The sequence below is a fragment of the Myotis nattereri genome (genome assembly GCF_964212035.1).
Source record: "Myotis nattereri genome assembly, chromosome: 11".
Classification (NCBI taxonomy): Eukaryota; Metazoa; Chordata; class Mammalia; order Chiroptera; family Vespertilionidae; genus Myotis; species Myotis nattereri.
This window is the reverse complement of record NC_138086.1, coordinates 29,211,897-29,239,591: the sequence shown is the minus strand read 5'-3', so window position 1 is coordinate 29,239,591 and position 27,695 is coordinate 29,211,897. Positions and strand designations below refer to the sequence as shown.

Here is a 27,695-nt window from a genome sequence, read left to right as displayed (position 1 = left end):
TTCCGGCTTCCAAGTAGCTATCTAACTAACGTCTGTGAATCGTGGGTATCCACAGCGAGTGGGTATCGGCTCAGAGGGTGGATGTTTATAGCAGAAGGTGAGCAGTGTGACTGGCCCGGCAGCTGACCCAGCGTTTGTTTGCCTTGTAGACGAGCTCTCTCTGGAGCAGCACAACCCGTCGTCGCCCTCCGCGGAGCACCCGCTGAAGGAGAGCGCCGCGCACAGCACTGCACACGTGGCCTTAACGGAGGCTGCCCCAGGGTCCCAGCCGAGCAGTCCTCCCCACCTCATGTCCTCTCCATCCGCTGCTACTTTTGATACAGCCTTTTTTAACCAAGGAGAACTGACCCCAAGTACAGCAGATCACAGCGTCTTTGTGGCAAATTCCGTGTCCGTGACGAGCAACGAGGTGGTCATAGATGACGATGAAATGGATAACTTTTTGCCAGAGACTCAGTGGGCCACCTCCCGCGTGGTCTCTCCGATACAGTACGTCACAGTCAGCCCCCCGGGACTGCCCGAGGAAACAGCAGACTCCGTGCTGACGCCACCATTGCCCACTGTTCCTTCACAAGATGAAGAAGTGACGTCCGCCTGGCAAGACACAATGCAACAACCGACAACGTGTGCTGAGTCCCCCAGTCATTGCAGTGTTTTTCCGTCAACTTTTCTTGCTTCCGAGGCCATGATTCCAACCCCTAGTAGGAATTTGGTGCTTTATCCTACTGACCCTTATGGACGCTCATCAAGCAGGACTTTGCTGGAGGTCGTGGCTTCAAGAACAGAGGGCGTGGAAACCCTCCTTTTTAGCTCCACATCTTCAGTGCCTCAGCTGCCAGGCGATGGCCTCACTCAGCCATTACCCCCCTCGGGGACGGCCTCAGCGCCTCCAGAGGGTGTTCTGGCCCCGGGTTCAGACAGGTACCCTGATGGGACCACTGCTTTGAGTCAGAGTCTAAAAGAAGCCATCTCTCCAAGAACATCTCCAATTGCAGCCACATCCCGGACGGCCCTTGCTCTTAGCAGCAGCTGCAGCACAAACTCAGCTTTGTTTTCACGTCCTCCTGCGTTTGTGTCCTTTTCTGCTCGGTCAGCTGACGTTTCATATGACCCCGTTCTTCCTGGCAATTCCAGGGGAGCATCCAGATTGCCTGGCACTTCAGTGGTCCCCAACCATGCGGACGACACTCCTGTCTGGAGCCCAGTGTCTCCACTCAGACCGTACACGTGGTGCGGGTCCTGCTCTATGGCATCACCGCAGCATGTTCTGTCCACAAGCCTCGTGGAGAAAGACGGGGGCTCAGGGGACAGTGCTGAGACCATGACCGTATGGGAAGCGAGCAGCATCCCTCCACCAAGCAGCACCTCTCCACCGAGCAGCATAGCAGAGGACGTCTCTGAATTTGAGGAAGATCCTCAAGAATATAACCTACTTTTCCCCTCAAGACCAGTAGTTCCACTTTCTTCTCGGTTTGTGGAAATCTCAGAAGCAAGCATGGGTCTTTCGGCCGAGGTGGACAGGAGGAGCATCAGGATCACACAAGCGTATCCTTCCCACGGCCCCTCCCCGCCAGTGTCACTCGATCCTGCTTCCTCTGGCTCCGTCTCTGCCATGGAAACTCAAGCAATGCCGCCCAGTGTGACAGCTGTGTTTCCCTCGGCCGTTCCTGGCGTTCTCCTCGACTCGTCTTTCTCCGTCACGGCCGACGAAAGCACGCCATCCCTTGCTTCCGGAGACCCGACGCCTTTTACGTCTTATGGTTTGGAGCCTTCCGTAGAGGCTCCGCTTTTCCCTGCCCGAGAGCGCGCCAGTGTTTCCCAACACGAAACCAGAAGGACTTTGGGGTTTGCATCCAGCTTTTCCTCGACTCCGCCGCTGGAATTCAGCAGCTCGGCCCCTTTGTCTCCAGAAGGACTTGCGTCTCCATCTCCGATGTCAAGTGACGTGTCGACCATCCTTGCTCAGGCCTTTCCCACCTTGGTCGAGACACTGACGTTGTCCGACTCTCCCAATCTGCAGTCACCTCCGCTCTCTGTCCCTAATTCCACAAACCCTGACTTTTCTCAGCTCTGGCCGCGTTCAGACCTCCCTTTAAGTGCATCCACGTTTCTACCTAGTTACTCTGAAACGTCGCTTCTCTCAAGCTTCCGCTCCACGTCTCTCACTCTCTCTGAAGCAGCCACCGTTTCACCGGCAGATTCTGAAGCCCGTTTTACCTCAGGTTTCACGGAAACTACCTCCTATTTTGAGTTTTCACTCGTGCCCCACGCATCGGCGGTCCCCACGCGGGTGCCCTCCAGCGCTGAGCCCATCCTTGACATTGCGACTGCTGGAGCGCGCTCAGCGTCACTTCTGACTGCCTTTCGGACAACACCCCCTGTAACGGGATCATCCCTCCTTCCCACTCCCGCGCCTTCCGATGGGGATATCAGTGCGATGGGTGGTCACGCGTCTGTCTTACCCTCTTTCTCCACGGTCATTCCTACCACCACAATATTGGTCATCGCCGTGTCCCCGTCCTCAGCACCCTCCGCTGTTTCTGAAGTGCTCCCCTCACCTGTACCTACAGATTCTGTGTTTGTGGGCCCATCGTTCACACCCACAGATTTGCCGATGAACACAACCACTGAACTGAGCGCATCTCCTGCCAGCACTGCCCCTGACGATGCTGTCGACATCATCCTGAACAGCACCCCCGAGAGTCAGAATCCCCACGAGAGCAGCACAGTCCTCCCCTTGCCGTCCCTTCATCCTGTGTCCACCTCCACTCCCGAGGCCGTGGTCACTACTCCGGCAGTGGTCACCACCAGGCCGCCGTATGTGTGCGATATCACAATTCCTGATGCCTATTTGATCACAACTGGTAAGGCCCTGCTTCCTCCTCTGTTTTGGTTGGGGTGATCTTTCTAAGATGCTGTTTGAAATGCTTATTGGATATGTAGCATCCTGGCAAAGCATGTAGGCTTTAGGCCAAGAGATCTCTTGGGTTCGTAATCCTCACTCCTTTGCTGACCACCTGTGAGTTCTTCAGTTATTTAGCTTCTCTAAGACTCAGTTTCCCCAGTGATTAAATAAGGATGATACTGGCACCCTCTGCATTGTAACGCATAGAAAATACTCAACCCAGTGCCTGTCATAAGGAGCACCCTCAAAATATGTTATTGTAGTTAGTAGTAGCAATAAGAATAAATAAAAGATTTAAACCTTAGAAGTTTTGCTAGGATATGTGTCTCTGGAACTCATCACCCATGCTTCGAAGTCATGGTTGAAACAAACCTCAGTGACTGGCCGACGGGCGGCTGCCTGTCCCATGAAGCCATGTACGTTCGCTGCCATGTCTGTGCCAGTCTAGTGACCGGGCCTGCGGGACCAGGCTCTCTGACTTGTTCTTCATGAGAAATGACAGGGCGTGCATGAAGGCTGTGAGCCATGCATATGTACTTATGTACAATGTACTGTTGATGAGCAGCCTGTGTGTGTGTGTGTGTGTGTGTTGACTTTGATGGGGACGACGGGTAGAAATGAACCAAGGGGAAGGAGATGGCAGGAGAGGCAGAGGAGCAGTGGAGTGGACAAGGAAGGGAGGAACAGGGAGAGGTGGAGGTGGGGAAGGAGGAGAACATGCTGGGTCTTGGTTCTCCAGGCTGAGTGACGTGAGCCCTGTGTCCTCTGCTCACCCTGGGGGTGCTGCCACCCTCCGAGAGGGTTGGGGGTAGCTGAAGCCTTCGGTCTCCCAGCTCCGCCCTCCCCAAATGGGGCAGCCATTTGTTAATTCACGTGACAGGTAATGATGGAGCACTGGGTGTGCGTGAAGCACTTTTGGAAGCGTTCCGGGATATAGAGATGAATGGCTTGGTCCCACCCCGCAAGGTGCTTAGCGTCCAGTGGGGCGGATGCTGAGCCATGTTTCCTGGGCAGCTGTGTTGGGAACGGCCGAGGCAGAGTTGTAGAAGAGTGACTGTTTGGGATAATCAGGGACGGGTGTGGAAGAATGTGAACTGGAGGTCGTGTTCAAGGATGAGTGAAAGGCTGTCACCTGCAGATGGAAGGAAGTGTCCTCCAGGTTGAGAGTGTGAACGTGGAGAGAGGTCGGACAGCCCAAGGACATTCAATTTGGCTGGTAATTAGACGGAGGTGATAAGGCGGGAAAGGAAGTTGGGACAAAGTGGTGAACTTTCATTGTCGGGACTCCAGCCCTCTAGAGGAGAGAGAGAAGAGTTTCTAATAGACATGATACTTTCCTTCCTTCCTACAAAATTGTTGCACAGTAGCCACAAAGTAGACAGTTACAAGGAGCTTATTAAAATAACTACTGAAAGCTTATTTATCTCTCGGATTCTATGAAATTTATGATACTTCTACTGTATCTTTCAGAACTTATTATTCTACAGATAATTAGAAACCATTTTAGAAATACCGCTAAGAATATCAAATATATGTAGCATGGATTAACTTTCATATATGACATACATTTAATGAGTTTGATGTCCTTTGTTAGGGATCCATTTATTTTTTTTTTAAGAAAAGTTTTTATTGACTTCAAAGAGAGGAGGGGGAGAGGGAGAGAGAGAAACATCAATGATGAGAGAATCATTGATCAGCTGCCTCCTGCACGCCCCCTACAGGAGATTGAGCCTGCAACCTGGGCATGTGCCCTGACCAGGAATCAAAGTGTGACCTCCTGGTTTATAGGTCGACCCTCAACCACTGCACCACACAGGCTGGGCAGGGATGCATGTATTTTTAATAGTGTAAAATTCACGCACTGTAAATGTACACTTGAACCGTTGTAGTAAATGTGCAGAGTTGTGCAGAAGTGTCCACTCTGTTACGTGGTATTTTTTAAGTGGAGATGAGTGCCATCTTTCGCTCTCAGTGATAATTGTAACTCACAGAAAGTGTCCTCTCATTTAGGATCTTCATTTAGATTTGAACCTGGGTTTTTTGTTTGTTTTCTTGTAATTATGTATCAGAGAAAGAGGGTTGAGGTGATTCTTTGTCCTCTGGAAGGGTTCTTGTTAGAGAATCCTCTGTAATAAAAGTAAGAGTAATCTCCATGGGTTCACGATGGACTCGTAGGAAGACACTGACCACACGTATCCAGTCTGGGGTGAGGCTGCCCTTCTCACCCAGGGGTGGCCCACCCCAGGCCTCCTCGGGAGCTCTTTCTCATCTCTAATGGCTCTGAGGAATTTGGAGACACCCTAAGGTCTTGGTTGATAATCCTTTTTCCCAAAGATTATTGCACTCATATCCCAATGTTGCAGTTTTAGATCTTACTCTGATTAATTTGAGAAGATGGAGGATATGGTGGTGGGTCATGGGGACTATTCAGAGTAATATAACAGCACCTCGAATAACGTCGTTTTGTTAGGACGTTTATGAGATGCTGAAGGAACTCGACTCTTGTTGAACATGAGATCTCCATGCTCTCTGCCCCCGGCTGGGCCACAGAGTCTGATTCCTGGTCTCACCCACGGAGGCAAGGAGTGGAGGGTTTTCTTAGCATGTCGAGCTGATGCTGTGCATGGTTGACCTGGTGACCTGGTGGTGCCTTCAAGGTCCACTATGTTCTTTCCTCGTCGGGGCCTTATTTACAAAACGACTTTTGGAGCCACTACCACGCTTTGGCACAGCACTGGCTCTGCCTGGGGCCCAGCAGGGGGATGACACTAACCTGGTGTGGGTGTTGGCTTCGCTCTGCAGTGCTGGCCAGAAGAGCCGTGCAGGAGTACATCATTACGTCCATCAAGGAGGTGCTGAGGATTCACTTCAACCGCGCCGTGGAGCTCAAGGTGAGTCCCTGCGGCGGAGAGGCTGACGCCGGAGCCCAGGTGAAGGCGGCGTTACAGTGGTCGTGGAACGTTCTCTTTCCGCTCTTCCCTCCCTTCCCCAACTCTGCCAAAGTAACCCTCTAATGGACTAATCCTGGCCCAATTAGAGGGTTGTATTGGCAGAGTTGGAACAAAGGGGCTCCAAGACCAGAGTTTGGGGTGATGACCCTAACGATTGTGCTTCTCTTGATTTACATGAAAGGACTGGGAGTAGAGTTTAAATTAGATTTTAGAGAGAGTGCCTATCCATGTTTCTGTACATTCAGTGAGACAGAGGTAAATTGCCAGATGTCTTATGGTGGGTACTGTGCTAATGCCTCCTCTCCCCTCTTGAGCTCTGATGCCACACTGAGACCCCTCACCTTCCCAGTGGGAGCCACGAGCCACATGTGGCTACTGAGCAAATGAAATGGAGCTGTCTGAATTGAAGTGGACTGTCAGTGCCAAATACCATGGGATTTTAAAGACTTAGTGAAAAAAGGAACGTAAAATATCTCACTAATAATTTACATTGAAACGATATGTCAGATGTCTTGGGTTAAGTAAAATGTCTTTAAAATTAATTTCACCTCTTTCTATGTTTTTTTAATGTGGCTCCTAGAAGCTTTACAATTGCATATGGGGCTCACATATTTCTTTTGGACAACACTGCTCAATAGGATAACTATTTCTTTATATGTGGGTTAAACACAGCAAACACTTTGAATTCTCCATAACTCCTTATTCAGTTCATATTGCTGGCTATTCTTTCTCGTTGTCCTTGCTCTTGTAATTCTGTGCTATTTTTGAGAAGGATAGCAGATGTGCAAAGGTAATTACTAAAATAAAATTTTGAATGTCTGTGAAGCACTAGCCCTTGGTTTAAAACCAGCTATTTATTTTTTTACATTACTTTATTATTTTTTCTGTTCAGTACAATTTCCTGTACATGTGGTTGATGGTAATTTGGTTAGATAATTTGATAATTATTATCTTTTGTTTTCTTTATTTTCATAGGTTTATGAACTGTTCGCTGACTTCACTTTTCTGGTAACATCTGGTCCTTTCGTTTACACGGCAATATCAGTCATAAATGTGCTTATAAACAGTAAACTTGTACGTGACCAAACTCCTCTAATCCTGGCTGTGAAACCTTCCTTCCTTGTGCCGGAGTCCAGGTTCCAAGTTCAAACGGGTGAGCACACTGTCCATAATTGTTTTGACTTGTAAATAGAATTGCACTTTTTTTTAGAAGTTTTTTTTTTTTTTTTTAATTTGGGGAAGATTTTAAAAAATTTATTTAAATTTTCAAAACTATTATTACGGAAAATTTCTAGCATATACAAAAGTACACAGACTAGTTTAATGAACCCCTTGCACCTCTCATACGGTTTCAACAATTTTCAACTCCTTGTTACATCCACCCTCCCATTTACATCCCCTCCTCTCACATTATTTTGTTTGTTTTTTCATTAAATTTATTGGGGCGACATTTGCTAATAAAATTATAAGTTTCGAATGTACAATTCTGTGATATATTATCTATATATTGCATTGTGTGCCTACCACCCAAAATCAAATCTCCATCCATTACCCCTTTATCCTTTGCTACTCTCCAACCCCCTTTCCCTCTGGTAACTGCCATGCTGTTGTCTGTGTCTATAAATTTTGTTTATCTGTTCTTCTTGTTTGTTGATTTGTTGCTTTCAGTTTTATATCCATATGAGTGAAATCATGGTTCTTGACTTTTTCTGTCTGACTTATTTCTGAAATACTGCCATTTGTGACAACATGGATCAGTCTTGAGACTATCTCACATTATTTTATTATGACATCATATCATCTCATTCATAAATCTTTCAGCCCATGTCTCGAAAAGAGAAGGATTATTAAACATATATACCTAAATACATGTACATACACACACATACATGCATCCATATATACATATATACATCATATACATATATCTGTCAATATCATTATCACACTCCCCAAAGTTCACAGTAATTCTTTACTATCATGTCTAACTTTTTATTATGGACATTTTTCAAACATACAAAAAATAGAATAACATATTAAGCCCACATATGATCATCACTAAGCTTAAGAAATTATCAACATTTTCCCAATTTTGTTTCATCTATCTCCCATACATTTTTTTGAGGAAGGTAGAGTGTTTTAAAGCAATTCCAGATATCATGTCATTTTCCCATAAATACTTAAGAATTCATCTCTAATTCATATATATTTTGAAATGTTTCAGTCAGTTGTTAAGTATTTTCTCATTTAAAAATGATAACGTCACCTTCACATTGCATATTTTTGTTTGTAGCAGAGATGGCTTTCTGCAGTTCCATGACATATACATAAAAAATAACACATAGTAGAACTTAACCCTGTTTATGGATGAATTAGTTGATTTAGATACTATTTCTCCCTCTCCTTACTCCTTGATACTAAAGAAATGCCTCGTTCATGGGCCTGTGATTTCTTTCAGTCCTTCAGTTTGTGCCTCCGAGCGTGGATACTGGCTTCTGTAACTTCACCCAGCGCATTGAGAAAGGCCTGATGATAGCGCTCTCCGAAGTGAGGAAACACCACCAGGGCACGTATAACCTCACGGTGCAGGTGAGAACAGCACTGGATGCAGAACAAGGTGCTTTAGCCTTTAAAGGGGCTAGTTTTATGTTTCGTTGGAGCTGCACTTAACCCTTGTTAATTCGCTCCAGTGGAGGGAATTCCATTCACGTGGATCTGGGTTGATCTCTTTTCTTGGAATTGGAGTAGCATAACCAGGGAGCTCAGATCTGGTGAGCTGAGGAGAGATGAGTATATTCAGGAGATTCAAGAATGTTTTAAAAAGGAACCATATCAACCTGTAGCATATCCAGTGGGGGTAATGCCTAAATAAACTGTTGTTCCCTATTGTGGCATACCAGGAAGGCAGTGCTTCCCTTAAAAACAGAGAGGCTAGCTACTGATCAAAGAACAGGCGTTGTGTGTATTATATGAAAACTGCTGATATTTTTATATTTCTTTGATTTTTTTCCTCCATCTTCTTTGTGTTCTCTTTCTGGAATTCGTATTAAATAGATTTTGGTGCTCCTGGGTTCACTTTTCATACCTCTTATATTTTTAATCTCTTTTATAATTCCCTATTTTTATAGATTTTCTAAACTTTGTCCTCCAGGTCACTCATTTACTCTTCAATTGTGTTTATTATGTTACTCAATCTCTCTATTGAATTTTCTTTGAGCCATCACTTTTTCATTGTTCTCTGCTCCTTCATAAAATTTTTTTATTTCAGCCTTTCCTGCAGTGATTCAGGATTCTCTCATATGAGGATATAATGTCACCTTGAAATTCTCTGAGAACATTAGTGTTTTTTAAAAGTTGTCTTTGGGTTCCATTCCCGGTCAGGGCACATGCCTGGGTTGTGGGCTCGATCCGATTTATTATTCTCTCTCATCATTGATGTTTCTCTCTCTCCCCCTCCTTCTCTCCCTCTCTCCTTCTTCCTCTCTGAAATCAGTACAAATATATTTTTAAAATAAAGTTGTCTTCTGTTTGCTGGGTTATCTTTATTTTCTTTGCAGCCATTGTACTGTGTCAATCTTGGCTCTTTGCTTTCGTGCTATCGGTTTTCTGTAAATGCCTGGAGACCATTGGTTGGTTGGTGTTGGAATGAAGGAGCAGGTGGTTAATTTTGGCAGCTCATTTGGCTTTCCCCTTCCGCTGTTGGGTCTGTTTCTCTGTCACCCTTGTGTCCTGATGGGAGATTCAGTGGAACACTGGGCACTGGGCAGACTCTGTTGGTGGTGGGCTTCTCTCTGGGGCCATGAGTGATCAGAGACAGCAGACTGGGACCCCTGCCACCAGTGCAAGAAAAGGAAGTTGTGCGGGGGATGGAGTGTGTTTGTATTTTTCAAGGCAGAGCTGCTTTTTCTTTCATTGTCTCTCCTTCTTTGTCTCTTGTGAACACTACTGACCCTTGCTTAGGGTTCTGCCCTGGGTAAAATCTCTCGGTCTTCTCAGGCAGGGAGCTCATTGTCCTTAGGGAGCAGTGCTTTGAGCTATTTTGGTGGAGAAGTGGCTGCTATTAGCATCTCTGTGTTGTCCTGGGTGTGGCTATTAGAAAGGAAAGAGGAGGGAGGAAATGGACTGGGCTCCTGGGCACACAGCCTTTAATTAATTATGGCAGCAGACTCTGGGTTCTTCTGGATCCCAACTGTGGAGCCTGAGCCTGTGTGTGTTCTGGGTCTTGGTCACTCCGTTCTGGTTTATATCAGCATGATCCCATCCTCTCCATTTTCCAGAAATTTGACAGAATCTCAGGTTTTCTTCCATTCTCAGTGCCGTTATGGACTTACACTTCTTTGTTCAGCTTTACTGTTCTTTCTGTGGGCTCTAGGATGGGAGGGGGAGAGGAAGGGACTATACATACATGTGCTCAGTTCATCACTTAATGTAAAAAACATTTTCACTATCCTGAGGATTTAAAGTATTGCAAAAGGGAACCAGGACATTGAAACCCGTTACTCTTCCTTTAAAAATGTTCCCTCTTTTTTTTTAAACGCTCATCCAAGGATATGTTTATTGATTTGGGCGGGGGTGGAGGGGGGGGGGAGAGAGAGAGAGAGAGAGAGAGAGAGAGAGAGAGAGAGAGAGAGGGGGAGAGGGAGATGGATGGATGAGAGAGAGAGAGAGATGAATGGATGAGAGAGAGAGAGAGAGAGAGAGAGAGATGGATGAGAGAGAGAGAGAGAGAGAGAGAGAGAGAGAGAGAGAGAGATGGATGGATGAGAGAGAGAGAGTGAGATGGATGGATGAGAGAGGTGAGAGAGAAACATCACTCAGTTGCCTCCTGTACACGCCCCCTACTGGGGATTGAACCCACAGCCTAGGTTAGGTATGTGTGCCTCGACCAGGAATTGAACCTGCAACCTTTTGGTGTACAGGACAATGCTCCAACCAACTGAGCCACATGGCTAGGGCCAAAAATGTTCCCTCTTTTTGGGGAGAAAAAAATCGACGAGAGAAATTATAGTCAAGCTTTCAGCGGTCTGTTTTCATTTATTATAGAAACTGCTTTTGACTTCCTTCTTTCAGATCTTGAATATCACTGTGGGCTCTCCCAGGGTGGCGCCTCGCCGGGGCCCCGTGAACATCGTCTTTGCTGTTAAAGGCACGCAGGGGTTCTGGAATGGGACGCAAGTGAGCGAGCTGCTCAGGAACCTGAGTGTGGTGGAGTTCAGTTTCTATCTGGGGTACCCGGTGCTCCAGATCGCCGAACGTGAGTATTGCTCTCCTGGCCGGCGCTGGGAATGCTGCTGCGAGCCTTTGGTTGGTGGCCCGCTTTTTCTCAAATGAAATGTTTAGCCGAAATCCAGAATATAAACCAGATACCTTTGGAACGTCTCAGAATCAAGCCAGGGTGGGCCTCCAGGGCCCTCCTCACCCTGGGCCTCGTTTTTTTTTCTCTGTTGAGAGGAATGGGGTGCTATTAAAGATTAGGCCAGTTCTGCAAAAGGTGAAAAGAGGGTGGAGAACAGATCTCTGGTTGCCAGGGATGAGGGTGGGAGGAAAGCTAGATCACAAAAAGGGTAGCAGGAGGCAATTTGGGGGGGAGGGCGATGAGATTGTTCTACATCTTTATTGTGGTGGTGGTTACATGACTCTCTGCATTTGTCAAAGCCCATAAATCTAGACCCCCAAAAGAGTGAGACTTAAACAAACAAAACAAAACTTTTCTTCTTGGCAATTAGATTCACAGTGCAAATGGAGGGGGTTGGGAGTGGAAGAGACATTTACTTCCAAAACAAAAAAAGCAGTAGATTCCAGAGTTGAAGTCAGGCCAAAAAAAAAAAAAAAAAAAATCAAAATGGACCAGCCAAATGGTCTAGTGATTCTTCCTGTATTTGGTGTACTGTTAATTAAATGCGAAAGGATAACTTGTCAAGTGAAGCAGTAGACAGGGACATAGTCGTTATTTACATCGAGCAACTTTCAGCTGTGTGTGTGTGACGATGGGGGTAAAATGATACGCTGGATGATAGGTGGACGCCAGGCCTGTCCCACGCAAGCCAGACAAGGGTTGCTTGGCCCGGAGTCACTGCTGGGGAACCCAGGGCCCTGAGGAACACAGTGTGAAAACTCACTGCTCTGGAGCAATGGCTTTTCAAGGGGATGGTGCGGGTGATCCTGGGACGCGGTGTCCCACGATGTCACTGGAGCAAGCCCTTCATTTCATTTTGTCCCTCTTTCCCGGTGAAACTAATGTGCTCCGAGACTGCTCACTGTCCACACCTTCACATCAGTCGGGCATTTTCTTCTTCCATATTTAGTGCTCAATCACATAGGAAAGGCAGTCCCTTGTGACTTACCCGGTGTTTCCTTTCTGACTGTGGCAAGCATGTTTTTTACAGATTGGTCTCCTTCCCTAACCCTTTCCTTTTTATAGCCTTCCAGTACCCGCAGCTCAACCTGTCTCAGTTGTTGAAGTCCTCGTGGGTAAGAACAGGTATGTGTAATGTGACACCATATTTTGGGAACTGTAATAAGAAGAAGTCTGTGCAGGGATATTAAGAATGATACTGCCTTTCCTGTTTCTCAGTCCTAAATTCAGGGCAAAGTGTACCTTAAATTCTTGGCAAAGAATGAATGAGAAAGGGATTCAGATTTGACTGTGGAACGTGTCCCACTGAGTTATGGCCCAAAAAGGGTTGACTCCCTCTAAAATTCATATATCAAGTCCAGGGCAGTCTAACCGGAATTGACAGTATTCTGACCCAGAATAGGATGAGGTTCTGAAGCAAGGATCTTTTTTGTTTTTTTCTTTCTTTCTCTAAAAGTCTTATTTGTTTGGTTTTATAAGGACAAGGAAGGTAACTTGGTGAGCAAATAAGAAGCCTTTTTAAAAGTCTTGGAGACCTGGGTCAGATATTTACAGCTATGGCATTGCCAAATGAGACTTCCTCACCTGGTTATACGAAAGTGTAAGAGGTAGTAAGCTGCTCATTGGTGCCCGGTGTGTGAGCAGCACTGTGAGGAGCTAGTCATGGGAGGAAGCACATAGGTGGTGACAGTCACCATTTTGCGTTCCCGTACCTGCTAGTCCTTCTTGCTTCACATACAACATTCCATGGAAAGGCCCCACCTCTGCCTGGTACCGTGGCCTCATTTTCCAGATAGTTTTCCTAGCGGTTCAGTGACTTGCCCCTGGTCCTGTCTCAGGGGATTTGAGCCAGTGCTGGCTGAACAGAAAATCTGGCAGATTGTCTGCTTAGATAATCTTGTTTACAGCAGATGTCTGAAGACAGGCACCTTATCTTGAGTCAATTTATGAGACAAGATACGAACTTAAACCATTTCCAGAAATCTTGAAAATAAGTGCAAAATGTTTGATCTTGGGCAGGCCCTCTTAGCCGCCGAGCCCCTGTGCATTGCTGAGTTTCTGGGACTTCTGGCCACCAGCCCTTGTAGCACGTGGAGCTGGGAACTGTAGACAAGACTCGTGGGCAGCACTTCCGGGATTCTCCCTCGTTTTCCCCCTTTTTAATGTCTCCTCTCTAGGGCAGCGATTTTCAACCTGGGCGTCGCAAGAATTTTTAAAACCTGCAGCACCCATGCTATTTAGTTAGGGGCACTGACCTCTTTTCCCTTAAATTGTCAAGTAAAAAACTGACAGCAGCCAACACAACAATAGCCATCCGGTGTGAATGAATCAAAATTATACTAATTATTTTTTCAGATTGCCATATTGCAGAATTTTAGTAATTAGTTTATGTGTGCCATGAGATGAAAAAGGTTGAAAATCGCTGCTCTAGGGATTGGCATTCTACAGTAACCCTATGCTACTTTCTCTTATACACTCACCCGTTTTTTCTGCCCCCGCTAACTCACTGAGGGGCCTGTGTGTTTCCATTTAAATGTAGTGCTCCTGGGCGTCGTTGAGAAGCAGCTCCAGAATGAAGTGTTTCAAGCTGAGATGGAGCGCAAACTGGCCCAGCTGCTGAGCGAGGTTTCCACCCGGAGGCGGATGTGGAGACGGGCCACCGTGGCTGCCGGGAACAGCGTGGTGCAGGTACCCAGGGAGGCCAGAGGAGGAGGGGAGGAGAGAGAGCAGGCTAACACTGTCCCGTGTTTTCATGCAAAGGAGAAAATTCTGACTGAGGTGGATTGCTATAGTAAGGTGGCACCTGAATGGGGTAGCATTTCAGTTCAACTAGAGTCTTAGACAAATATTTCCTGAGCCCTCAGTAAGTGGTCGGTACAGGAATGGACGTTATGGGGAGCACAGTGGAAGAATTGTGTTAGTGGATTGTCATGCCATCAGACGACCTTATTTTTCAAAAAGTAATTTTTTAATACCCAGAATGTAATCAGTTGTAGAATGGTAATGTTACTCATAGCATCGTAGAGAGAACCATTCATCGGGAACAGGCCATAAGGGATCGGAAAGAGGAAAATGTTCTGCCCTCTATTCTAGCTCCTCCTTCTGCCCCCCCCTCCCCCGGTTGTCTCACATTGCTCAAATGTTCTTTACCCTGTAACTTGGCAGAGAGGTTACAAATGACAGATTCATTTGAGTCAAAAAGTGACCCATTTTAAAGTGCACAGGCTCACAGTGAGTTGGAGGTTGGGGCTGAGGTATATTCCATCTCAATGTGCATTAATGTTATTTTGGATTTTTCCTTTACCAACTGCTGCTTGTAGAGCTAGGAAAATGGGATATTTAGAACTGTGGCATTCCAGACAGGAAACCAGGGTGGGACCCAGACATGTCGGGGTGGGGAGGTTGACGGTTTAGGAGCATTAGAGAGAAGAATGGAGAACTGATGCTTGTGTTGGTGGGGGATTGTTGGCCTAGAGCTAGCACCATTGCCCCCAACTCTTTCACCAGGTTTTCCCCTGTAAGCATTGCTCTTTATTTCCCCTCCCACAGAGGTGGTGGTTAGGTTTCTAAAATAGTTCCTTTGCTGGATGCAATAGAATACAGAGGAACTTGCCCTAGTCGGTTTGGCTCAGTGGATAGAGCGTCGGCTTGCGGACCTAAGGGTCCCCGGTTTGATTCCGGTCAAGGGCACATGCCTGCATTGTGGGCTCGGACCAACATGCAGGGGGTAGCCAATCAATGATTCCCTCTCATCATTGATGTTTCTATCTCTCTCTGCCTCTCCCTTCCTCTCTGAAATAAATAGGGATGTATTAAAAAAAAAAATGGAAAAATATCCTTGGGTGAGGATTAAAAAAAACAAGAATACAGAGGAACTTAAAAACTAATAAAAATTGAGAGTAATATTATGGTAATTAATATAACTATAAAACAAATATATATGAATATAAAATAAATAAAAATGAAAATAAATTATAAAAGGTTGGCCTTATTTAGTAGCCTTGGCTTCACAGAACTCAAGGTCTGGGTAGAGGTTAATAAATGCACATAATGCAGTTATAAAGCACCATCAGATGACATGATGAGGTGCTACATTAGATTGGAAGGCTCCATAAGGAATATTGGATTTGTGAATATTAACCAAACTACCCCATGGTAACGGTGCCATCTGATGGGTTGCTTAGAAACCGTGCCCTGCTTCTCATCTGCATTTGAGACAAGGACTTAAGTGCAGAGCACAGGACCCTTCAGACATGTTTGTAAAAGTGAAAGTATTAAAACAATCTAAATGTCCAGCATCTGGGGAATGGGTAAATAAGTTGTCGTGACCTTTTATATGTTGGAATATAGTGCAGCCATTGTCATTTTTTTTAAATTAGTGAGCAATATAGAAAAATCTTAAAGAGAGGCTGTAAAAGAATGTATGCAGTTTAATCCAAATGTTAACGTAAAATCCATGAAAAAATTAATGGAAGGAAATATGCCAAAATATTTACAGTGATTTTCTTTGGTTGAATTTGAGGTGATTTTCATTTTATTCATTATATATTTTCCTTCGTGCTTTTCGAAATTTCTCCAATGAACATGTAATTTCTATAGTGAACATGTGATTTTAATCAGAAAATAATTTTTTATACTAAGTATTTTATTTGTATGCTGCTGCCAGTGTATATAAAATAATCATTCTTGTGAAATAGAAATTCATGAAAATTCAGAGAGGTAGATGTTAAGGACTAACAAAAGCAGAAGTTTGTGTAGTATGAAACATGTTATAGGGTAAGCTTTTTATACAGGCTTCAGGTTTAGCTCTCTGACTACTCACCAGTTCAAGAAAAGTGGTTTAGAATGCCTTCAAAATTCATTTTACTACAAGAAGGAACAAGCTTTCTGGGGTCTGAAGGGATTGGTACTTGAAGATACTCCAGTCAGCAGGAGGTCAGCATTCTGCAGACAGAATTGTTTCAGATCTGCAGCTGCCTGGGAAACCTTCATGCGGTTGAGCCCAGCCTCCAGCCTCCAGCCGGAGCTGCTGAACCACTTTCTTCATAGCGGTGACACTGGAGGAACCAGACATGGTGCATGCGAGCGCCGGGCAGATTGGTCGGTAGCGGGTTGCAGGTCTGCGGGGGCCAGATGGCGGGGCAGCAGAAAATAATTTTAAAAATGAAATTGAAAATGTTGCCCAAAATGATGACTCTGTCACACCGTGGTTGCATGGATTCCCGCTAGGAGTCTGATAAGAGGTCACCCAAAAAGATGCTGGAATGAGCTTTTACTGACTGTGATTGACTTGCTTTTTATTATTTTTTTTTAATTTTTATTGGTTAAAGTATTACATATGTCTCCTTTTTCCCCGATTGACACCTCCCCCAACCACTCCCTCTCCCCAGTAGACTTGCTTTTTAGTAGCCCTTTGTTAATAGTCATCCTGAAGGCTAATAAAAAATTAATACCACTCAGAGACAGGAGTAGGTGATTAGGGAACAGAAGTGGTCAGGGAACTGGCCTAGAAACACCAAACAGAGGGCAGGACTGATGAGCACATCTCAGGATGGAGAGGCATAAAGAACGGTTTCTCCAGGGATGAGGGTTTGGACCCGTGTTGTTAAGGATCTTTATATAAGAAGGTGTTCGCAGTGAAATCATGAAGTTGTTGATTGGCCAGAAGTTTCCAGTGGTGAGGGAGTCCAGCAGCCGTGTCTGGAGTGCAAGGCAGTGTTACAGCCCTGCACACATGGCTAGAAAAGTGGCAGCTCTTTTGCCAGTAGCAGGTGCAGAGACGAAAGGTTCTAATTGCGTGTCTGAACTAGAGGGCTCGGAGTCACGGTGGATCACTTACTCAGAACACCAGTCAGCGTCCTGCTGGAGTCTGAATGTGCAATAGAATTGTTGCATATTAATAAGAGAAATAGCACAGAATAGAAAACTCTATTTATGTGAAACTGTGACCTATCAAATGTACCAATTTCTGAAGTGCTAATGTAAAGAACTACCCTGAACACCAGAGAGATACAGATTTTGGAACAAATCAAAGTACTATTTAATCCGGCAAATTATGTATTTATGAGAACTTTTTTCCAGCTTGATTGAGATACAATTGACGTAGGACATTGTGTAAGTTTAAGGGGTGCAGTGTAATGATGTGACATAAGTACGTATTGTGAAATGATTACCGCAGTAAGGTTAGTTAGTTAATACTCCCATTGCTCACAGTTACTTTTGTGTATGTGTGTGTGGTAAGAACATGTAAGGTCTATTCTCTTAGCAACTCTTAAGTATACAGCATAGTATCATTAACTGCATTCTCCATGCTGTATATTAGATCCCCAGACATAAAACTAGAAGTTGGTTCCCTTTGACAACCTGTACCCATTACCCTCAAGCCCAGCTTCTAGAAGCCACCAATCTACTCTGTGAGTTGCCTTTTTTTTTTTTTTTTAAGATTCCACATATAGATGAGATCATACAGTATGTGTCTTTGACTTAAGTCACTTAATGCTATCAAGGTCCATCCATGTTGTTATAAATGGCAGGATTTTCTGCTATGTTTATGGGTGAATATTATTCCATTTTTTATGTATGCTACATTTTCTTTGTTCACCCGTACATACACACTTACGTTGTTTCCATGTCTTGGCTGTTGTGAATAATACGGCAGTGAGTAAGAGGGTGCAGATATCTCTTCAACACAGTGAATTCATTTCCTTTGGATATTTACCCAGAAGTATAATTGCTGGATCATAGGGTAGTTCTATTTTTTAAAATTTGGAGGAACTGCCATACTATTTCCCATAATGGCTGTACCAGTTTATATTCCCACCAACAGTGCACTAGGGTTCCCTTTTTATAACATCCTACCAGCACTTATCTCTTGCTTTTTGGTATTAGCTATTCTAACAGGTATGAGGTGATATCTCATGGTGGTTTTGATTTGCATTTTCCTGATGACTAAGATGTTGAGCACCTTTTCATATGCCTGTTGGCATTTGTATGTCTTCGGTAGAAAAATGTCTATTTAAAAAAAATTTTTTTTTTTTTGCTATTGAGATGTATGAGTTCCTTGTATGTTTTGGATATTAAACCTTTATCAGATATATGATTTGCAAATATTTCTCACATTCCATAGGTTGCCTTTTCATTTTTGTTGATTGTTCCTTTTGCTGTGTAGAAACTTTTTAGTTTGATGTAGTTCCACTTGTTTATTTTTGCTTTTGTTGCTTGTGCTTTGGGTCTCATATCTAAAAAATCTTTGCCAAGACCAGTGTTAAGGAGCTTTTTTCACTGATTCCTTCTAGGTGTTTCATGGTTTCAGGTATTACACTTAAGTCTTTCCATTAAGAACTAATTTTGTGAGTGATAAGATAAGTGGTCCAGTTTTATTCTTTGGCATGTGAATATCCGGTTTTCCTAATACTATTAATCAAAGAGACTGTCTTTTCCCATTGAGTATTCTTGGCTCCTTTGTCAGCAGGGTCTTTTGTGGTTCCATATAAAGTTTTGGATTATTTTCTCTATTTCTGTAAAAAATGCCATTGGAATTTTGATAGGGATTGCATTGAATCTCTACTTTGGGTAATATGGATTAATATTTTAACAATATTAATTCTTCTTATATGTGAACATGGAATATCTTTCTATTTATTTGTGGTTTCTTCAATCATCAATGTTTTATAATCTTTAGTGTACATATTTTTCTCTTGCTTGGCTAAATTTATTCCCAAGTATTTTCTTATTTTTGATGCTATTGTGAATGGCACTATTTTCTTTATTTCTTTTTCAGATAGTTCATTGTGAGTTTATAGAAATATAACTGATTTATTTCATTGTGTTGATTTTGTATCCTGAAAATTTACAAATTCATTTGTTAATTGTAATAGTTTTTTGGTAGAGTTTTTAGGGTTTTTTAAATATGTAAGATCATGTCATCTGCAAGCAGAGACAATTGTTTGTCTTCCATTCTGATTTGGATGCCTTGTATTTGTTTTTCTTGCCTGATTGCTGTGGCTAGGACTTCTGTGGTGTCTTGAATAGGAGTGGTGAGAGTAGGTAGGTATCCTTGTCTTGTTCCTGATCTTAGAGAAAAAGTTTCAACCTTTCATCATTGAGTATGATATCAGCTATGGATTTGCAAATATGACCTTTACCATGTTGAGGTATGATCCTTCTATACTCAGTTTGTTGAGAGTTTTTTTTAATCATGAATGAATGTTGAATTTTGTCAAATGCTTTTTCTACTTCTATTGAATAATTTTATGATTTTTGTCTTTCAGATATTAATGTGATGTATTACACTTATTGATTTGCAAATGTTGACCCATCCTTCCATCTCAGGGATGAATCCCACTTAATCATGGTGTATAATCCTTTTAATGTGCTGTTCAATTTGGTTTGCTGGTATTTTGTTGAGGAACTTTGCATCTCCTAGCATGTTCATTGGATATATTGATCTTTAGTTTACTTTTCTGATAGTGTCCTTACCTGACTTTGGTATCAGGATAATGTTGGCTTCATAAAATAGGTTTGGGAGCATCCCTGCCTCTTCAATTGTTGGGAAATTTTTGAGAAGGATTAGTGTTAACTCTTTTTAAATGTTTGGTATAATTTGTCAGTGAGACCCATCTTGTCCTGGGCTTTTCTCTGTTGGGAATTTTTTTATTATTGCTTCTATCTCTTTACTTGTTATTGATCTGTGCAGATATTCTGTTTCTTCATGATTTAGTTTTGGTAGTTTGTATGGTTCTAGGAATTAATCTGTTTCTTCTAGATTGTCCAATTTGTTGGTGTATAATTATTTATAGTAGTCTCTTTTGATCCTTTCTATTTCTGTGGTATATGTTGTAATACCTCCTCTGTCATTTATAATTTTTGAGAACTCTTACTTTTTCTTGGTTAGTGTAGCTAAACGTTTGTTAATTTTGTTTATCTTTTCAAAGAACCAACTCATTTTGTTAAACTCTTCTATTGTTTTCCTGTTCTCTATTTGATTTATTTCTGCTGTAATATTTATTATTTCCTTCTGCTAACTTTGGGCTTAGTTTTTTCTTCATACTCTAGTTCCTTGAGTTGTAAATTGATTGCTTATTTGAGATATTTCTTTTTCATGGTGTATACATTTATAGCTATAAACATTATTATAACTGTTTGCTTCATCTCATAAGTTTTGATATGTTGTGTTTCTGCTTTCATTTGTTTTAAGATATTTCTTATTTTTCTTTTGATCTTTTCTTTGGTCCATTGGTTGTTTCAGGAGTGTGTTGTTTAATTTCCACGTATTTGTGAATTTTCCAGCTTTCCTTTTATTATTGATTCTAGTTTCACTATTGTGGTCTGTAAAGATACTTGATAAAATTTCTTGAGTTTGTTGAGACTATTTTTGTGGCCTAGCATATGGTCTAGCCTAGAAACTGTTCTGTGTGCCCTTGGGAAGAATGTGTATCCTGCCATTGGATGTAATTTTCTGTGTATGTCTCTTAGGTTTCTTTGGTCTATGGTGTTCAAATCTTCTGTTTCCTTATTGATTCTCTGAATGACCTGTCCATTATTGAGGGTGGGGTCTTAAAGAATGTATCAGAGTTTTTATCCCAAGGGCAGTGGTTCTCAAACGTTGATGATTTTGCTCCTCCCAGGGCACATTTCGGCACTGCCTGGAGACATTCTGCTTGTCACAACTGGTGAGGGGGGGGTGGGGGGTGGGGCGTGGCTGTTACCTCTGGCTTCTGGCAAGTAGAAAGAAGGGATGCATCTAAACGTCTTATAGTGCTCAGTACAGACCTTCACATCTAAGAATTACCTGGACCAAAATGGCAATAGTACCGAGGTTGAGAAGCCCTGTCCCAGAAGAACAGAGAGAAAATACTAACAGATTCAAGAAGCGATCAGATAGAACCACTAATAGTTCCTCTGTGGTTGATGCTATGAGGACAGGAGCATCCTCCCATGACACATTGGAGCTTCTTGGTAGATTCCCGGACTGGCAGCCTGTGGTCTGTGTACCCTCCTGGCCTTTTGTCTCAGAGAAGCCTTCGAGCAATCCGAAGCGCCTTTGCTATTCTGCACAGAGCGCCTTTGCTATTTTTGCATCTTAACGGTCCCTCTTCCCAGAAAGAGAGCATGGTAGGGATTCCGGAACCCGAAATAATGCAAGGAGCTTACGATGAGGATGAATAAATGCTGAATAACACAGTCAAGGCTGAGTGCCCAGAGAAAGGGCATCTGGACACATGACTTCTCAAATGCCAATGGTGCCCGTTGTCTTTCAGGTGGTCAATGTGTCGCGGCTGGAGGGAGATGACGACCCCGTGCAGCTCATCTACTTTGTGGAGGATCAAGACGGAGAACGACTCAGTGCAGTCAAGTCTTCAGACCTGATCAACAAGATCGACATCCAGAGAGCAGCCATTATCTTGGGTTACCGAATTCAAGGCGCTGTTGCCCAACGTAAGTGGCCGAGGCTTGGCCCCTGAGTAGCCATCTGCGCTGTGCTGAGATGGGCTCAAAGGCCAGTCTCTTCCTGACGGTGAACTCTGCGTTTAAAGCATTCTTAGGTGGCTGAAGTAGACCTATGTCTTACACCCATATTACTAAGTGGCACTTACATAAGATGTCAGTTGTTAGAATGTATTTGAAAAGACCTTTATTCCCATTGCTTGTGGTGATAGCCTTCACTGCCTTTTTCCTACCTGGTATTTTGTATTCATAGCATTCTACTAGTGAGTTATAGTAACGTAAGTTTACTTTAGTACTTTTTCCCCTACTCTGGTCCTATTTCTCATTTCAAAAATTTGTCTTAGGTAAAATAACGTGTTTTCTCTGTATTTATTCCAGAATCTTACATGTCATTTTGAACGTTGGTGGGGACAGTGAGTCACACAGGAAGCCGGGCGGTGCCCTCTGCATTTATTGGCTTCCTTCTGGGTCTTTCCACACAAAGAAGCCCTTGATCCTCACCCTTTTCAATCCTGTTTGCCTCCCACCCTCGCCTCACACCGCTCCACTATTTAGAAAGAGGTTATTTTGATATTTCTTTATTATTTTTGGAAGATACGAGGCCCCTGTCCCCTGGCAAAGGCTGCTCTCAGTACTTTTTTCCAACTCACAGATTTGGGGTATTTAAAATTAAGAAAAGGAGTGGCACGGAAGAGTGTTTTTCTCTCTAAATATACCTTTATGAATCAGAGTGCTATTTTAATGTGACTGTTTTTCCTTTATGATCCTGAGAGCAATTCCTTTCAAAGCTCAGTGATAGTTGCTCCCACAGTAAAGGGTAGGTAAGTGTTTAGAAGGGACTCAGCATCAGAGAACATTGGAAAACTCTGTAGGGCAAATACGTAGGTAACAAAGGCAGTTTTTAAAATGACAGCTTTGAAATGATTTTCGGCAATAGAGGATTCTTCATGGAATCCATACTTGTCCCTGGACACTACCCAGAAAGAGGGCTAATGGGCACACTTTCTCCATTTTATAAGATGATGGGAGACTTAAGGCAAATAACCACTGGTGGTGTGTGTATTTGAGATGTAATTGTATGTTAGTGTGTTCTATTTCAAAGCAGTGAGAAAAAATAAAGCACGTACTTACATTTTTTTTTTTCATATATGACATTCCTGGTTGTCAGAGCGGTGTCCCACTCCAGAGAAACACTGCACCTTTTAAAAAGATGAATTGGTCCTGGCTGCTGTGGCTCAGTTTGGTGCATGGATGGGCGATCCATGTACCAAAAGGTTGCTGGTTTGATTCCCAGTCAGCGCACATGTCTGGGTTGTAGGCTCAGTTGATGTTTTGCTCTCACATCAATCTCTCTCTCTCTCTCTCTCTCTCTCTCTCTCTCTCTCTCTCTCAAAAATCAATAAAAATATTTACTGCAATTCAAAGATGAATTGCAGTAGGGTATGGGCACTTTCCAGCTCACTTCCACCTGTGGTGATAGTTTTTCTTTGCACCTCTCTTTCCTCCTTTTCGTGCCAAAAACCACAGGGGTAACAGTCCTGGGATTGGAATCCTATCCAACACCAGGGCCAGCCCGAGGCAGCTGCGGGCCCTGGGTCAGGGCCTCGTTGTGATCAACTGTGCCTCTCACAGGGTTTCACTAGGTTAGGACTAAAAAGAACATCTAGTTGTCCCAGCCTCTCAGTGTGATTCTGTCCTTCCTTCTATATTGTTTGTTGTTTTCATGCAAAATGAGCTATATTTAGGCCAAATTTAAAGGTACAGATTTTTATCACTGTTTCCTGCGTAGGCTCTGCTCTGGAACTCGGGCCTCCTTCAGTGCATGTGCTGTAGAGCAGCGGTTGCCAGCCGGTGGTTCGCGGACCACTGGTGGTCTGTGAGGTCCGAAAGGTTGGTGACCGCTGCTGTAGAAGCCCACTTCCCTCCCTCCCTCTCTCCGGAGCCTCAACCCAAACTTAAAGCAGCACGGAGAATTGTTTGTGTTGTTACACCCTTGAGCAGAAACCTTTCGATCCCATGGCATGTGTTATAGTGGATGTCAAAAGAGCTCCAAGTGTGGTCCCTGCCCATGATGACTGAGATGTATTTGAAAAGATGAGACTTAGAGCCATGACCATATTGATGTATCAGCGTGGTACATGTATGTAATAAAATACGTCTTAAAAGAAATAATAAGATCCTGCCTGCAAGATAGACACAACCAGAACAGAAGGCAAAGGTGAAGCCTGGAGAGGTGGTTATGAGTCAGCCCCAGTGGATGAGGAGGTTGGGCACAGAGGAGGGGTATTTTGGTTTTCTGAGCCTGGTGACTGGAACCTGAGCTCTAAGAAAGCTGAGTCCTCTGAGGGATGAGTAGGGAGGGCCCAGTCCTGGGAGGCAGGGTTAGGGGAAGGAACTGGGAAAGGAAATTGAGAAGGACGCAGTAATTGAACCATAATTGTCTAAGGCCGTGGAAGATGGGGGGCTGGGGTGGGGGTGGCAGGAAGGGTGGGAGTGGTGGATTCCAAGTAAGCTTGACTTAATATTACTTTAGTGTTATTATTATTTTAAAAACAAGCTCTGGCCAGTTTTATTAAAGAACAGTTTTGCACAACTTGCTTTTCTCCAGGCTGTCCTGGCGTGCTTCTAATGATTTCAGAACCACCCGGATCAATGCTCTCCAGGCTGCACACTCTAGTGCCGTGGTTCTCAACCTTCTTAATGCCGCGACCCTTTAATACAGTTCCTCATGTTGTGGTGACCCCCAGCCATAAAATTATTTTTGTTGCTACTTCATAGCTGTAATTTTGCTACTGTTAGGAATCGTAATGCAAATATCTGATATGCAGGATGTATTTTCAGTGTTACAAATTGAACATAATTAAAGCATAGTGATTAATCACAAAAACAATATGTAATTACATATGTGTTTTCTGATGGTCTTAGGCGACCCCCGTGAAAGGGTCGTTCGACCCCCAAAGGGGTCGCGACCCACAGGTTGAGAATCATTGCTCTAGTGTTTTCCACATGCTGTGCCCAGTCCGGTCTTATTGCCACTGTGGTGATGGACCCCAGTCCTGGCCAACATGGCATAGTCTCTATTTCGGATCCCCTGAAGGCTGGGTGCCGCTGGCGAGGATGACCAGTTTTGCTTTGCCTTGTCCGGTCATTTTCAGAGTCTGCTTGTACCCCAGCACGTACTGGCCACTTTTCAAAATGTGTTGGAACCTAGAGTCGATCGGCTCCAGTGACTTTTTGTCTTCTTCGCGGCCACCATCTTCCTGCTTTGGGTGTGGGGTGGCCTCCAACCAAGAGCAGCCGCCAAGATGCCTGGGGAAGGAGAAAGGAAGTGATTAAATATGATTTTAAAATTGACAGCTGGTACCTTGGGTAAATCAGTTTTGATTAAAAGCCATGTTTCCAGGGTTTAGGGAGAGACACAGGTGAGGAGATAAGACAGGGCTCGGAGCGTGTATTTAGGATTTCTACGTTTTGGTATGGAAGCAATCCTGGTGAGAATTGCGGGGGAGCTGGTAGAATAAACTGAGAGTCAGGAGATCTGGCGTTAACCCAGCTTCGCCACTGAAGTAGCCATATTGCTTTAGGCACATCCTATCTCTCACCGTGATCCCTAACCCATCCACCACATAACCGTCTGTGTTGTGCTTGTTTACCTGGTCGCGTTTCCTGTCCTCAGGAGATCATAGCCTTTAACCCGCTGCCTTGGGTTGGAATGACAGGAACTTCCCAGGTGTCTCCTAGGAGAAGGCACGCTCCCTGCCCCGAAGGGCTGTCCAGTGAGCGTGTCTCTGAGAGACCTTCCTTCCTTGTCCGCAGCCGTGGACAGGGTGAAGCTGCCGTCGCCGGAGTCCCAGAGCAACAACCTCTGGGTCATCGTCGGCGTGGTCATCCCCGTGCTGGTGGTCATGGTGATCGTCGTCATCCTCTACTGGAAACTCTGCCGCACAGACAAGCTGGACTTCCAGCCCGACGCCGTGGCCAGCATCCAGCAGCGCCAGAAGGTGAGGGCACATCCCCGGCGGGCGTGCATGCGTCTCGCAGGCAGGGATGGGGGAGCCCAGGCTCTCGATACCGAAAGAGAGCCATTAGGGACATCTTTTGGGGTTAATGGTGGTGTCCCTTTGCCTTCGCATCTGCTTGCTGAGGCCCTCGTTCTTCTGTAGTATGAACTGTTTGCAGGAAGGCGAAGCTGTGCAAAGGCTTAGCCATGCCTTCGAGAACCCTGACTTCCACTGAGATGGTGTTTTTGAGACCATCAGCTAGAAGATCTCATCTGTTCTGGGTATGAGTTCTAATGTCTTTTAACCCTGGATGTCTTCAGAGAATAGGGACAAAGGGAGATTTTTCTCACATCTGTGTGTGTGTTTCTTCCATACACCACTTCCCTGGATGGCTCCTTTATTTTCCATCCACCTGTTGCAAGCTCACCTGTCCACCTTGATCGAGAGCACTTAGTCATTAAAGGATGGTAATGCATGCCATAAACATTTCAACTTAAAATATACGAATAGGTATTTAATTGACATCCTTCAACATACCTCTTTTTTCTTTTTCTTTTTTTATTAGTATCTGTCTACTGAGAGGAATTCTCTGTGGTCTTTCTTATAATAAATGCCCATCAGTGCAGTTTCCAGTTTGGGTTTCTTTAGAGAAGAGCAAAGCAACCTGAGTGCCAAGTTCTCCAGGTTTTATAATCCTTCCTCTTCCCACCCTGCCGTCTTTTCGAATTGACTTCTAATTTGACAACAGCTCGTTGTCCACGTCTTCCTAAAGCATTCAGTTTCGTTTTTATAGTGGCAGCAATTCTCTTCTCACATGTTCCACTAGTTTCTGCAGTATTTAATGGCCACATGCAAGTATCAGAGCAATGATATTGACTCTTGGTCGGTATCTAATTCACCTGGTGTGAGCAATAACATGCCACGTACGAGAGAACTCACTCCCTGCCGACATTCAGCATCATGTGAGATCAGCCATTGCTAAGGGAATGGGCGTGGTCATGAACATATGTATTTATTAACGTGTACCTTCTACTCAAAAAGTTAGAGGACTCACTCAGCTCTAAAAGTTGGGTAAGAAAAAGCAAATAAGAAACAAAGAATTGCCCGGTTCACCTTTGAATTTTATTCTGATTGTGTGAGTATAAAAAATTCTGGGCATTACAGACCTAGATCTGCTGAATGAAAAATAAGTATTGTTTTTACATTATTTCAGGTCTGTAAAGGCAAACGAAGAATATTCCTTTTCTTATGAATTAACTAAGAAATGCAAAATCTTTATTAAGTTGCAAGTACATGGTTATCAAGTATGTTGGATGCATTTTATACTTCAATATTGTAGTTGTTACGTGTCTTCATGTATTTTTCCCCTACTTTGCCAAGGTTGTTTTGTTGTTAGACAAATGAATGGCACGAAAAAAAAAACCTGGAAAAAAAATTCCTTGCTATTCCAAATGATTCAGAGTGTGAATTTCATTGTCACGAGATCAGCAATAGATTTGGAAAGTTTTTGTTCTGGCGCAGAGTCTGGTTTCAGAGAGATGTAACCAGTGCAGACGGGTGTGCATTTAGGTCTCTGGTTCCTCAGTTCATAATGTAAACACTCACTGTGGGAGCCCATCCATTATCTGTTACTTCAAGAAGCTATCAGAGGACCGCATCTCTGAGGTCAAAACAGGGTAGTCCCCAAGCTTTCTCCTCCTCCCACTTTTACTTCCGAAATATTGTCACATCCCAGATGTGGCTATGAAGCAAAGGGGCAGAGTTTCCAACGGAAACGCTCAGACGTTTTTACAGGGAAGGCCTTCTGCATGGAGCCTCCCCAAGAGACGGAGTGTCTTGCTCGGGGCAGCACCCGATGTTTCAGAAGCACGGGCTTTGTTTTGCTGGCACAGGAGCCCACCGTCTAGACCAGGGGTGGGCAAACTTTTTGACTCGAGGGCCACAGTGGGTTCTTAAACTGGACCGGAGGGCCGGAACAAAAGCATGGATGAAGCGTTTGTGTGAACTAATATAAATTCAAAGTAAACATCATTACA

General features: G+C 44.0%; 1 protein-coding gene and 1 pseudogene across 2 annotated transcripts in view; one reads left to right on the top strand and one right to left on the bottom strand.

Moving 5' to 3' along the window:
- The window catches only part of KIAA1549, a gene marked incomplete at its 5' end in the record, with an annotated part of 72,427 nt that overhangs the window by 896 nt on the left and 43,836 nt on the right, over window positions 1–27,695 (top strand). Inside the window, 9 exons of the mRNA XM_081102655.1 lie at window positions 150–2,864; window positions 5,708–5,796; window positions 6,832–7,009; window positions 8,315–8,445; window positions 10,927–11,110; window positions 12,278–12,337; window positions 13,752–13,900; window positions 21,472–21,649; window positions 25,475–25,659. Coding sequence (XP_080958781.1) covers window positions 150–2,864; window positions 5,708–5,796; window positions 6,832–7,009; window positions 8,315–8,445; window positions 10,927–11,110; window positions 12,278–12,337; window positions 13,752–13,900; window positions 21,472–21,649; window positions 25,475–25,659 — 3,869 coding nt within the window. The remainder of the gene's footprint in view (window positions 1–149; window positions 2,865–5,707; window positions 5,797–6,831; window positions 7,010–8,314; window positions 8,446–10,926; window positions 11,111–12,277; window positions 12,338–13,751; window positions 13,901–21,471; window positions 21,650–25,474; window positions 25,660–27,695) is intronic.
- LOC308527498 (guanine nucleotide-binding protein G(I)/G(S)/G(O) subunit gamma-5-like) lies at window positions 16,079–16,286 on the bottom strand (annotated as a pseudogene). Its single transcript has one exon. The product of its transcript is annotated as a guanine nucleotide-binding protein G(I)/G(S)/G(O) subunit gamma-5-like (transcript).